Below are 14253 nucleotides of genomic sequence, written 5' to 3' on the forward strand. Positions count from 1 at the left end.
TTGGAGTTACCTGGCACTTGTGGTAAAGCTGAAGCTGATGGTGAGCAGACCTTGGCATCCTCAGGGAGGCAGGTAGCCTCAGAGAAGCAGTTCCACGTTTGCTGAGAGAACAATCCCTCATCACCTGCTGCAAGGAGGGTCTTGGCAGCCCTGGTGTAAGGGCAAGAGAGCCTGGCTGGCTGGCTCTTGCAGGCTGGAAACAAAGCCCCACTCAGATAGACACTCCTGCATACATCAAGAAATGTTTCCTTCCAGCCTAATCATTTCTAATCCCATCTGCAACCTAATTATTAAAAACCTTCACAACTCAAGAGCTGTAAACACTGTGCCAGCCAGGCGTCCCCAGCAGTAGTGCCAGGCTGCATTTCCAGGAAGCAAAACACACCCTCAAACCCTGAGCTCTTTTCTTTAAGAAACACGTGAATGCTCTCACTGTGGCACAAAGGAGGAGTGGAAATACCGAAGAAATATTAAGGGCTCATTTGTTATTATGCCACTGCACAATGAACGGAGCCTTTGTTCCCTACCTGGGCTAACAATGCCTTTCAGAAAACACAAAGCACTTTTCCCCCCTGTCCTTCAAAAAATGTCAAGACCAAGGCTGCTGGAGGAACAGTGAGCAGTTCAGAAAATACAATACAAAAAAATAAAATAAAATAAAGCAGCTAACAGATTGTTCAGAGGGTTTTCACACTTGATCTGTAAACGCTCTTTTATTTAATAAAAATAATCATCCATTATATCAACTTCTGCTTGTGGTTTGGTTGGGTTTGTTTTTTTTTTACATTAAAGCACAGTTTATTTGCTTTCCTCACCTCTTGAGGATTCAGTTCTGAAAATGCAAGTGAATGTAAACATTGCTTTCAAGGTCCCAAGATGCATCTGAGGACCCTTGGAGTTAATTACAAAGTCAAAAGAGAGAGCAAAATCAACAGAACACTTCTCAAAAGTAAAAAGGTATTTTTAAAGTCTCTTCCATACGACTCCAGAGAAGGCAAATTCATCTTATACATGAAACTTACACAAACTTTGCTTTCTCCAAACAATTTCTATGACTTGTCAGTATTTGATAAAGCTGTTTTCATAACATTAAAAGACTTGCAGACTCATTTATTTTTAGAAATAAAAAGTTTTTCCTATAAATGTTCTCCAGAAATTTATTCATGGCACAAGGATGTTAGATTTGTTCTGTCCACTTTTGTTTTGTTTTTGGTTTGGGGTTTTTGTTGTTGTTCGGGGTTTTTTAGCAGAAAAAGCTGAAAGCCATTTCAGGAAAGAGTGTAAAAGCAGTATTAACTCTCTCTCCTGCTGCAATCTCACAATATTTACACATATATTTTAAAAAAAAAAGCTTAATTACACTATAAAATACTGGAAAAAATGTCAGTTAGGTTTCCCACTTCAGAGTTTTGCCCTGTATAAGAATGAAAGAGGGATGCTTTAATATGTCCTAGAAAAATGAGACTGGCAGGTTAAAAACTGAACTTTTCCCCCTCTAACTGAGAAAGGCGGAACGGCCACTGTGCACAAACCCCCTCCTCTCTGTAGGAAATCCCACAGGAGTTAAACTACCACAAATCAACACAGATGAGATAACTTGATATGCAGAGCCCTGTTATTTGCTTTGAAATGTTATCTATTTACAGTTGAGGTGGAGGAAGCGAGTGAGCATCGAACACATTTCGGTGCTGCAGACTGGTATAATATCAAACAAGATTAACTCGTGGGGAGCTTGGCTGGGTCCCAAGCCTCATGTTGCAGGGGAGATAGTCTCGGTTGCCTGGGACATCCCTGCCTGCACAGCAAAGGCACCGCTCCATCAGGGTCTGCTTTAATGAGTAACGAGACAGCAGTTGCCATCTCAGCTGTATTGTATCACAGGCAACACAGCAATCAAACAAAAACAGGTATGATATAAAAACATAACGACAAAAATAGCCAGTCTGGTGAGGTCTGTGATCCTAAGCTTTATAGCCAAAATAAAAAAAATCACATTGAAAATTTTGGTAATATTATCAAACTGTCAGGTAGGGGATGGCTCTAGTTGTTCAGTGGTTTTGAGAGAAGGGTTTTTCAGGGGGTGGGAAGAGAGAGACTTTGAAGGTGTCAAAAATTAAAGCATTCACAGTTTCAAAGCTGCTTGCCTTACAAAAATTAAGACATTCAAATTCAAGAATACAATACTGTATTTTACAAGGGGGTCAAAATTCATACATATACAACAGGGAAAAAAAAGATACAACAAAATAAGAAAGCCATCACCTCTGGTGTGGCATACTCCCTTTTTGCTGTTTATCTCACAGAGCTGCACGCTGTTTGTCTTTAAAGAGTCAAACTGAGCAGTCATGAAAATATCCACTGAGAGATTCTGGCAAAAATTAAAAAAAAAACTAACAAAATAAACCAAGCAAGTCAAAGGCCATCCTCCCCTGGAAAGCCAAATGCCACAGCTCGGACCTCCACTTGCCTGCTGCTCCTCACTGCTGCTTCCCAGCACTTCCATAGGTTCCTCTCGGGTTTTAAAGGCTTCCTGCTCACAAGCTAAAGGAAACCATCCCATGCAAGCACAGCCTGAGAGAGACATGCTTTACTCTCCTACAAAGTTTTGGTTAGTCCTGCCCACAGCAAACGCTCCTTCAAACAATCCTTTTCCTCTCTATCCTGCAGAGGATCCTTTTGAAGGCCCGCCTGAAGTCATGGTTGAAAATGGTATAGATGACAGGGTTCAAGGAGCTATTGCAGTAACCGAACCAGAAGAAGAACTTGAAGAGGGTGTCGGGCACGGAGCAGCTCTCACAGACGGCCGTCAGTGTGTAGGTGAAGAAGAAGGGGAACCAGCAGATGACAAAGACCCCAATCACCACTGCGAGCACAAAGGTGAAGCGCTTCTCCCGGTTCTGCCTGCCCCTCCACCGGGATCCTTTGGTGTTCCTCTCCTCCTCCGTCTTCCTGGGCAAACTGTCCCCAGGCTTAATTTGGCTCAGTTTAGTCTTGGTCTTTCCTCTCGACGGTCTCTCTGACTTCTTACACTGGTTGTTCTCCTGGTGCTCGGAGGAAGAGGTCTCCTCCATGTCTATGCCATTGACCTCTCCCTCCTGCCCGCCGCTGCCTCCTGCCGCCTTCTCCCCGTTGAGCTGCGCTGTGGCTGGCAGGTCCTCCTTGTCAGTCAAGCCATTCTGCTTCTTCTCAGGGCGCTCTGCTCGCTTGTTCGGTGGTACCCTGGTTCGCCTCTTGGCTATCTGGTAGATGCGCATGTAGACCAGGATCATGATGAGGCAGGGGGCAAAGAAGGAGCCAATGCTAGAAGAGATGATGTACCACTTCTCATCATTGATCTTGCACTCTGCCACCCCCTGGTCAGCCTGCTGCCCGCTCTTCTTCTCGATGGAGATGAGTGGTGGGAAGGAGATGACAGCCGAGATGACCCAGACAATGAAGATGATGCACTTGATGCGGCGTGGGGTGCGCTTGAGGTTGTACTCGATGGCTTGTGTGATGGACCAGTAACGGTCCAGGCTGATGGCACACAGGTGAACGATGGAGGAGGTGCAAAACAGCACATCCAAGGCCAGGTAGATCTCACACCAGACTTTACCGAAGTACCAGTACCCCATCACCTCATTTGCCAGTGAGAACGGGATGACCAGTGTGGCCACCAGGATGTCAGCTGAGGCTAAGGAAACCAGGAAGAGGTTCTGGGGGGCTTTGAGCGCCCGGCTGGTGAAGACGGCAATAATGACCAGGACGTTGCCGAAGACAGTGAAGAGCATGAGCAAGCCGGCCAAGCTGATGAGGGTGATGGTGGTGTGCAGAGGGTACGGCGTGCCCCAGCCCGGCCCGGCCCCGCTGTCGTTGAAAGTCCCGTTGCTGCCAGGAGGCGGGTAGCCCTCCTCCTCCTCCAGCTGTCGCTGGTACTCCATGGAGGAGAAGAAGTGGCCCCTCTCCGTGAACGGGCGCTCCAGGTTAAACATCAACGCCGGCTGCGCGGACACCCCCGCCCTTCGCCCCGGCTCCACCCGCGCCGCGCCCGGCTCCAAGCCCAGCTCCAAGCCCGACTCTCCGCGTCCTACTGTGCCGCCGGCCGGGGCGGAGCGGCGCGCCAGGGGCCGGGGGGCTGCGGGCGCCCACCGTGCATGCTGGGCGCTGCCGCCGGGACCCTCCGAGCGCGGCGGGGCGGAGCGGGGCCGGGGCTGGGACTGCAGCCGCCGCGGCTGCTCTGCCTCGCTCGCCGCCGAGCCGCTTTATAGCCCCGGATCGGGCCGGGGCTGCCGCGTCAGCCCCACGTGGGGAGCTGCCCCCGGTGCGCGCACACGCACAGAAAAACCCACACTCTCTCTCACACACACACACAGATTCGCACACCGCGCACCCGCGCCCCGACACGGACACTCGCGCCCACCGCCCCCCGCACACTCCCCTCGCTCGGCTCTCACGCCCGCCCGCTCCGCGCACACACCGCACCCGCTCTCCAAGCGGCCCCGCCTGCATTCGCACCCCCGCTCGCCCCTCGGCACCTCAGCGCGCACACACGCACCCCGCGGTCCCCGTCCCACGGTGTCGCCCAGCCCGGCTCCCCGCCCCGCCCGGGGAGAGGAGCGGCTCCCGCTGTCCGCCGGGATGGGCGTGCGGGGAGCGGCTGGAGGCGACCAACGTGCGGGCGGCTGCGCAGCCACCGCGGGCGAGCCGGGGGTGCCCCGAGCCGGGCTGCGAGGGGATGAAAGCTGCCGTCCCGTGTGCCGCGGGGGGGCAGCGACGGGCTCCGCTCGGGGTGCCGGGTGTGCGGCCGTGCTCGCTGTAAGCCCGGAGGGCAGCGCTTCCCCACGGCCCCGCGTGTCAGCCAGGCGGGGCTGACCTGAGGACCCCGCTGGGATGGAGAGACCCCGCTGGGACGGAGGGACCCCGCGGGACGGGCGGCGGCGGCCCCGGGCAGCACGGCGGGGCAGTGGCACCTGGTGGCCACGGCGCCTCACTGCACCCGCCGGCCCGCAGCGCAGCGTCCCGCCCCGACGGCAGGGACACGCTTCCCACTAGGGAAGCACAGGGCGGCAGAGCAGCAGGGGATGGGGGCAGCCCCCACTGCCAGATCAGCCCCAGCCCAGCTCAGACCCGGCTGCACGGGCACCCACGGCGGCCCCCGTGCCACAGCACGGGCTCAGCACACTCGCTCCTGGACACCCTCCCCCCGCGTTCCCTTCCCCTTTTCTCTCCTCAAGGGAAGCAGGCAGCTCTCCCACAGGGTGCCTCACACCTGGAAAGCCTCCCCAGATGCTCGCCGACAGTCCGGGGTTGGCATCATGCACCTGCATGGCTGCAACAGCAACATGGGAGCTTTGTAACAGCACAGGAGCAATAGTGACGCTCCGGGTATCCCGCCCAGCCCCGACGCTGCCAGCTCTCAGCCTGTACAGATCACTCACCCGGACTCCAGCCCCGGTCCTCTCACTCGCACACTCTAATGATGCTCACTTGGTGCTCCAGATCCAGGCTGCTCTCAATTAATCACCGTGCCGAATGACCCAGCCAATGAACGTATTTCCTCTGCGAGATGGAGGAAGCCCTGTCATCTTTGTCCCTGTGCCACACACCATGTTATAAGCCAGGCCTAGGAGCGATTACGCCCAAGAGAGGGAGCAGGAATGGGAGAGACAGAGTCTGGGAGCCAGAGAGCACAGTCTCTGGAGCTAGCACACAGCTGGGAAAATGAGGGGGAATCCCACTGTCTGAGCAAAGGAGTGCAGTACCCACTACACTGGTGTGCCTGGGAAAAGGGCAGTCTGCAGAGAGTGACTTGTAATCTATAAATTATCCAAGACAACTGATATGCCCACACAAAACTTCTCTATCTGAGAGTAAATGCAATGTATAACCACAGACTTCACTGCAAGGATGAAGGGACTCACCTAAGTCTATGGCAAGGCCAGGTGGGAGGTCGAGGAGATGATGGACTTTGTGAACAACTCCTGCCTTCTGCTGGCCGCAGGGGACTGGTGTGGTCTGCAGGAGGACAGTGTTGTTCTGCCCAGCAGAGGGTCTTCCCGTCCCTCAGATGTGGGATCTGTATCGCCCCTGGCAGAAGCCTTCTTGGTCACTGCTTGGTGGAAGGACTCAGAGAGGGGAGGGTTGCAGGCCATGTCCCACCTGCATGGATAACTCCTTCTGTGATCAGTTTGAGCTCAGCTGTAACACCTGCACTAAGGCCACCAGGCACTGTCTGAGATACTTTGTTCCAGACCTGGGCTGGTGCCTTTCTGGAAACATCCTGCCTTCCCCTCATGCCTCTTGCAATCCCCAACACAGGATGATTTAAATGACAAAACATGACCAGCTGCCTTGATTTTCTGTCCCTTTTTGTAGCTAGACACCTTCAGTCTGCCTGAAGCTAAACCCAGCTAATAACATTGCTCCTAAGCCACCACATTGCAAAAGCAGAGCTTTGATCAATTCTCTTTGTTGGGACAAAGAGTGCAAGGGGAACACATGAGGCCAAAAGAAGAAAAAAGGTTTGTTCCAGAAACACTGCTAGAAAGAGAGCTCTCTGCAAGTGGGGAACAGCTGGGATGGCATTGTATTCATCTCAGAGAGAAAACCTGCTTCATCAAAGGCACTTTCCTCGCACGGCCACCATTGTTGTGCGTGTGACATCTCTGTGATTTTATTGACACCAGAAGTGCTCAGCGCTGTCTGCAAAGTGACTCAGTAATGCCAACTCTCCCCTTGATTTTCTCTGCAGGTTACCACATGGCTCTGCACAATTCTTGAGATGAAAGGTGGTCAGAAACTGCCAGGGCTGGCAAGGACCCTGAAGATCTCAATCAACAACCCGTGGCACACCTTGACCTACTAGACAGTCATCTTTACAAGTCTATACCATTCCTGATGATAATTTGGAATATTCATAAAGGCTCCCATTCAACTCCCAGAGCCCTGGGATTAGGCAAGAAACTTGAATTTTTAGCCCCCGGAAGACTGTAGAGAAAAGCTTCATGGGGCAAAAAACCAGCTAGTAAATAACATTTTTATATCAATTCCCTGATGTTGGCATCCGGATGCTCAATTTTTGGAATGCGTGCTGCTGACAGCATTGATATGAGCTGTTAGGACTCTGCAATTCAAACTTAGTCAACAAGTGTCTGACAAGACAGCCCAGAAAACAGCCTGTTCTCTGGCAGCATCGCACAATGAAGAGCTGCAGGAGCCTGCCCTTTCCCCGGAAAGCAGCCTGGCTTCTCAGCAGAGCCCCACGAGGAACCAGGCTCGCCAGACAACGGGGGGATAGCCTGGGTGCGCACCAATGAGTGAGGCTGGCGGCTATCGATCCTCCTCTGATGGCTCCCCCTCCGTCAGCTGCCATCCCGGGAGGGCAGCAATGCCCTTTCCGAGGCGCGGCGGCGAAGTTCGCATTCAGCACGTGTCCCTCGGGCGCGTCCCCCGCAAACAAACTGACCTTTCTGGCTGGTTTCAGGTCATTAATTAGGCACGCTGCTTCCGTGTTTATACATCTCTTCCGCCCATCAACTCCTGCATCGCTTCCAGCACCGTCTCCTTTGGTGCAGGGGGAGCCAGGACCACACTCCCCTGCTGCCTCTTGGGGAGAAGAAGCTGTGAACCGTTCGTGCAGTCTCGGAGCTGCTCACAGCATGAAGCCAATCACATATGGAGAAATAATCTCTGGAAAGAATTGCTATGGTAATAAGGCTGCAAAATGTGTGTTTTGAACAAGCAGCCCCAGGAATTGTTTGTTTCCAGAAGAGCAGTGAGATTCTGGCAGGGAAAAAAGTAACAAAAACTGCTGAAGGACTGAGGCTTGCTTTTTTAGACAGTCTGGTTCAGGCCTGAAGAAGCTAGACAAACCTAAAACTATCTCAAGCCATGGCAGCACAAACTCCTGGGGGGACCACATGAAAGAGGCAACCACTGGAACAAGGTGCAGAAATTATTGCTCAGCAGAAGCTTTCAGGAGCAGCTCTGTGCCAACTTGACAAAAGCCATCGAAGAGGGAAGCCTTGGAGCTGTGGGTGCTCTGTGTCAGGAGGTAAACAGCAGTCACAGTTTGCTTTGTACAAGGAGGTCTGTGAGTTGCACTAATCTCAGTATTTGCATATCCATGGCAGGAAGCCCTTGTTGCAGCTGTGTATTTTGATCATGCTACTGGGTGTATCTGAATATATCAAAGCAGGGTGTCTTATAGGAAGATCTGCTTTATTAACTGTTCAGCTACCCTTGGAGTAAGGCACTGAAATCCCATGGCTTGTGACACCCTGTGCACTAATGATTGAGTAGCCCCTTCACAGCAGCTTCAAGTTGGTCAATTTTCCCACAGGCCCAGAACAAGCTGGCAGAGGTGCATCCAAGTCACACAAAAAAATGCTTTTCCCCTTTACTGCGTTAACCCCAGGAGGAAAAACACTATAGGAGCCATCAGGAAAGAGGTACAGACGTTCTGCAGGCTAACCTGGATTTGCTGGGTATATAATAGTGCCACTGCAAAATAATACAGCAAGCACACCACCCCAGGTGGGTGTCTCAAGTGGTGTGATTCCTATTTTCCTTCTATTTTTAAAATTAATTTAAAAATTGGCTGTTGTGGCCACCCCTCCAGCTGCTTTGGGACCCCAGGCCCTTTCCCTTCTACACACACATTCAGACCCACAGCCCTTTCTTTCCCCATCCCCTGCTGCATGTGAGAGTCTGGGTTTTGCTCTTTTCATAGATCTCACAGCAATGGCTCCTGCGGAGCCATGTTTTTCAACAGTTTGTCTAGACTCAGCTGCTGGATGTACTTTTCCTAGTTATTTGAATAAACCAGTAGGAAATGGAGAGCTGTGGCAGTGGTCTATACTAGCACCTAATCCCCTTGCAAGCAGTGACACTGCACAGTATCAGATGTTCAGAGGGGAAAGAAAGGAGACACACTGAATATTACCTGCGGTGGCAGTTCTTCACTACCCCCATCTGCAGACAGCTGGCTCAAACCAGCACAAGATGGATCCTTTGTGACCACCTGCTCCTCAGGGGTTTTTTTTTGCAAACAACTTGAAAGCTCTGCTTGCCTTTCCTCTGCCTTTCAGGTTGCCTGCCCTGTTCAGCAGGATTTCAACTACCAGATTTGACTGCACAGCCCTAAACCAACAGCCAAGAGGAACATTTCCACGCTACAGACTATAGCATGGCAGAGTTGGGGGTGAGGCTGAGACACAGGGACAGTGCTCACACAAGCTTCTGGTTTATTTATTCAGTATTTTCACTTTTTTGCTTCTGCCCAGTGTCACAGTGGCCTCTGCAACATAAAAGGCTTGTTTTGGCACTGCTGGAGGAGCAATGCACAAGAAACCTCACTGGTTGCCTGCATGTTACTGGCCTTGTGCCCCTCAGGCACTTCAATGCCTAGGGGAGAAGAGAGAGAAACGAGAGAGAAATGTGCATTTTCTCTCTGTAGCACCCACAAGTACATATACACACATGTTCCTCTGTGCCAAGCACACGTGACTCTGTTTTTATGCAGTGCTGCTTTCTGTATTCAGTTCCCTGTCTGGGAATCCTCCCTCCTTGCTTCATCCTGCAATGTGGCCAGAAGTAAACACCAGGGGGCCATCCCTCAGTGCTGGGGAGCATCTCTGTTCCCCTCTCCAGGTTTCCCATCATGCCAGCTCACAAGATGGATCCCACTGAAATTAGCCAGTAACAGTGGAAACAGTAGAAAATAAACCAAACCACACCAGTCACTATCACTCCCTCGCTCAGGGAACTGACTCATTGCTCCTCATAAAACCCTTGACCAGACTGTGATGGGCTTTCCCATACATATAGGACCATATAGCCAAAACACAGTGAAAACGCAGCCAAATCCTTCGAGCCCTGGCTAGAGCAAGGGAAGGTGATACTCCCCAACCTCTGGCCCTGCTACCTCTCAGAGGCTGCCCTCACACAACCTGTGGGCACTCCCTGATCCACTCCAGCACAAAGGCTCCCTCAGCAGCAATGCCCTACTGAGCAATAACCAAGCCAGAAGCACTGCCACGCTCCTGGATCCAGGGCTGGCAGGTCACTGCTCCAGCCAGCAGCAAAGGGAATAGCTGTCCAAGCCTGCACTGGAACAGGTTGCCCAGAGAGGTGGCAGATGCCCCATCCCTGAAAGTGTTCATGGGCAGGTTGGATGGGACACTGAGGAACTTGATCTAGTTGAAGATATCCCTGCTCATTGCAGGGGGGGGGGTGGACTAGATGACCTTTAAAAGCCCCTTCCAACCCAAACCATCCTATGATTCTATGAAAAGCAGGTAGTCCTGGAGAGTTTCTCCTGCAGAGAGGGTCCAAGGACAGCATTCAGAGAGCAGAAAGGTTGGGCACTAATAACTTTCCTTATAACCTTCCCTAAATGAAACCAATCAAGTTTCTGCAGCTCAACAAGTTCATGATCAGTCAGTCTATGTTCAAGACAAAATTGAGACTGCCTCACTTTAAAGCATTTAATTTCCCAACTGGGAGACATTGGCATTCAATTACTCAGCCAAGGAGTAACTCATTTGTTCAAGTTCCACTCCCCAGGGCCCGAATGTGTGTATCTGCCCTTTCCCTCACCGTTCTTCACCATCTCAGTTGGAGACTGACACAGTAACGCTACCTCTGGGCCAGGGGCTGCCGTCAGCAACATTCATTCAATCCCTCTTGCAAAGGCAGAAGTGCCCCAGGTGAGCTGTAACTCTCCAGTCCATCACACATCCCCAGCAAACTGCTCTGGCACAGCCAGGTCAAAGCTTCCAGTGGAGCAAATAGCTCTGAAAAGAAAGGACACAACAGAAAACAGCCAAGCAGGGATTGTAATTCCCACCTGCCCAAGTGTGGGTCTCACAGCAGGTTCAGATCATCATGGGAAAGGGGAAGCAGATCACACACCCCCTTTCAAAAACCAGACCAAGGCAAGCTGCTACAGCAGGAAGCATCTTTCCATGCATCCTTGCATTAGGCAGGTTTGCTACCTGTGTCTAACCCAGCTTGCCATGTCTATACTGATGCAGGGTGGCAGCACTGGAGTTAAAAAGATCCAAGAGTCAGGGTGGCAGCAGCAGTTCTTGAAGGCTGAGCTATATAAAAGGTCCAGGGGATAATTGCCTGAAATTGCAGGGTTCCCAGAAAGCAGAGCCTGTCAGTGTGGTTTCACAGGGACTGAGGCTGCCAGGCAGCAAGACTTTTTATGTTTTCCCTTGTTCCTTATTTCACCATCTAGTGGCAAAAGCAAGTAACACTGAGGAGCCATCCAGGAGCTGCAGTGGCTCTGGAAGAGCTCTTTGCACCAGCTCCTCCTAGTTAGACCCACAGGTGCCTCTGCTGGGGACACAGAGAAGGACACAGCCAGCCTCCAGAGCCCTGCAAGTCCCCCAGTTCTAAACCATGACCCTGTATAAAGAGTCCCCTGCACAAGCTGACTCCCATCCCAGATGGACCACTCTGCCAACCCCATGCTGCTGTGTCCCCATTGTCCCCCCAATCCAGCTGTAACCCACAGGCTCCTGTAACTTTGCCCCCAGGCACCAGTAGCCTCCTCTCCTCAAAATCACCCAGCCCCAGCTCCCAAGGGGACAGAAGCATAGAGAGGTGCAGAAGATCAGCACTGCGTAGAACAAACCCAGGTCTCCCAGTGATCAAGCCCAGATGAGTTACTAATGGCACAGGCTGAGCCAAGATCCCAGGAAAAGACATCATGGTGAGCAGAGTCCTTCTGAGTTGAGACTTTTCCTTCCCCACCTCAGCTGAACTGTTAACCAGGGCTGCAGTGGGCAGAGGAGAAAGGGTGTTGGAAAGGGACACAAATACCTCCAAGGAAAAACCTTTACTGTGGACTCGGCCGGGTGCTCGAGTGCCTGGGGTGCTGAGGAGAGCTTGCCTTCATCAGGTCTCCAGAGCTGCTTTCTCCTTTGGCTGCCCCTTTGCCACCAGGCCATGTCAGAGAGGAGAATTCCCCATGCCCTGGCCACAATCCACCCACTTGGACATGGCAGGAATATTTGCACGTGAAACTGTTCCGTGGGAAGGAAGGAGAGGGCACCTGTCTCTGCAGGGGAACTTCCCAGAACGGAGAGCTCGCAGAGCAGGCGCAGCCCCCACAGCAGGGCCAGGGGCTGCCCCACATTTGATCTCCAGCTGGTGGATGGTCCAACACCTTCCCAGCCTGTGTGGTGACAGCCAGGTGAGCCAAAAGCACAGAGAAACATTCATCATCTAGTGAGAACAGGAGGGAGGGCTCTTCTCTCCAAAGCCAGGTTTTCCATCCTCACGGTGATTTGCAAATTCTGCATCCATCATTGTTACTGTGCTCATTCCCACAGTGCCCACAACACAGTTCCCTGTGCAGATTGCATAGGGATATTGCAGACTGCAAGGTACAATCATAGGGATATTGCACAGGGATATTGCAGATTGCAAGGTACAACTTTTTTTTATCCTGAGAGGCTCAAATTAACACTAGCTTTTGATTTATTGCTTATTCAGCGCTGTCAGTTGCTTTTCAGCAATACAAACTAGCTCTCTCCCCAGGAAACATTTATCCTATCTGGGAATTGAGGGTGGTAATGTGTAATCAGGACAAAGCACTTATAGAATGCAGGCTGAGAGAAGCACTATAATACATTTCCACTTGTGTTTTTTCAACTCAGACTTTCCTTTTCCCTGGAAGCATTCTAGGTACCAAGGGAAATTCCTGCTATACAAAATTCAAGAGCAAAATAACCCATGTCATTCCCTGAAGTATCACAAAAAACCAAGCACATGTCAAAAAGCATTAATCTCTGCTGCTACAAACTCTTCCTTTTTGTTTTTCTTCTGAGAAGTTGTTTTCAACCGTGAACGAAGCAACGGCAGCAAATGCTTCTGCCACAACTTAAGTCTTGGCACTCTGATGAAGGATAGAGCAGGTCAGTGCATAGGACTGTTAGGATGCTGTCCCTATCTTTACAAGGCTTGATGTCTTTAACGCCCCCTACTACTCCCAGAACAACTGATGGGAGCCAAGCCATTTGCTTGGCACAAAGAAGTGGACACAAAGAAGTGCTTCCACAACAAAGCGGAAAGTGCCATACAGCATTCAAGCACTACCAGAGGTTTAGTCCCAATGCAATCAGGCACATATAGAAAAACAGCACAACTGAAATCTCAAGGCTTAACAGCACCCTTTCATTCTAGCTAGGCTGAAAATATTCCCCCCAAATCCTCAGAAAGGCAGCTCACTGCTACTGCAATTGGCTTCAATTGACAGCCCCTCAAAACCGTTTTGTTGAGTGGGATCCAGCACCCACCCACTCAGCCACCAGGCTCAGGTGGTACATAGGAGGGCTCCCAGTGTCTCTGAGCACTGGGACACCTCACCAGGCCAGCAAAGTCCTCTGGAGTTGAAGTCCCTGAAGATCACCATTGATTCATCACTACAATCAAATCTCAATTTTCCTTAAGCAGAGCAAGAGAGGAGTGGTAAAAAGCAATTTTGGCAACTTTAACAAATATCTTAAAAAAATGTAAATTTTTAAACATTTCTGGGAAATTACATGTCTTTTTGAAATGAGAATGTCATTTTCTCATTAATATTTTACTAACAATTTAATTGTGGGAGCATGTGGGTTTTCCTAAAGCAAAAGCAATGAATACTATTAAGCATTACACATATTTCAGAACTCTTTACCAGACTGTTAAGCACTCTGTGCCACTTCAAAAATTAATACATTCATCCTTATTCCTAAATGGTTTGAAGCACAGATTGGCCACAGAATTGTCATTTAATCAAAATTCATTCCTTTCCGAGTCTTGACATGTATCCCAAGCCAAATCTTTTATCTGGCAAGTACTCAGACATCAATCCCTTCACAGGGACTCTGAGACACCATGTAAAAACCTGGCTGGGCTCTATAAACAAAGTGTCCAAGGAGCCAACAGAGAAGCTGTACAGCAATGCACAGCTGTGCCATGTGCAGCTGATCCATCTTTTTTATTTCCCTCTCCCAGCCATCTGTTCCCAAATCCTGTTTTTCTCTTGGTGTCTCCATTCTGCAACAGAACTAGAGAAAAGGGGCTCATAACCAATACAAAGCAAATTCAGAAGAACTGGCAGCACCAACTGAATCAGAAGCCACTGGTCCCACACCATCTTTTTGTTCTCCCTGCCCTCCTTCACTTACTTCAGCTCAAGACAGTGTGGGAGGCACAAGGGGTGAGATATGTGGCTGCTGACAAGAGGGAAATCTGATGTAGGAGAGATGGCAGGTAAGA

The 14253-nt window shown here is 50.7% G+C and overlaps 1 protein-coding gene across 1 annotated transcript; it reads right to left on the minus strand.

Moving 5' to 3' along the window:
* Positions 1-676: 676 nt before the first annotated feature.
* ADRA2A (adrenoceptor alpha 2A) lies at positions 677-4171 on the minus strand. The gene has a single exon (XM_027692226.1). It carries the CDS (start codon positions 3969-3971, stop codon positions 2637-2639), a length of 1335 nt encoding a protein of 444 aa, XP_027548027.1. The 5' UTR covers positions 3972-4171; the 3' UTR covers positions 677-2636.
* Between the last annotated feature and the right edge of the window lie 10082 nt (positions 4172-14253).

Source organism: Neopelma chrysocephalum, unplaced genomic scaffold (genome assembly GCF_003984885.1).
Source record: "Neopelma chrysocephalum unplaced genomic scaffold, ASM398488v2 Primary Assembly neopelma1_85, whole genome shotgun sequence".
Classification (NCBI taxonomy): Eukaryota; Metazoa; Chordata; class Aves; order Passeriformes; family Pipridae; genus Neopelma; species Neopelma chrysocephalum.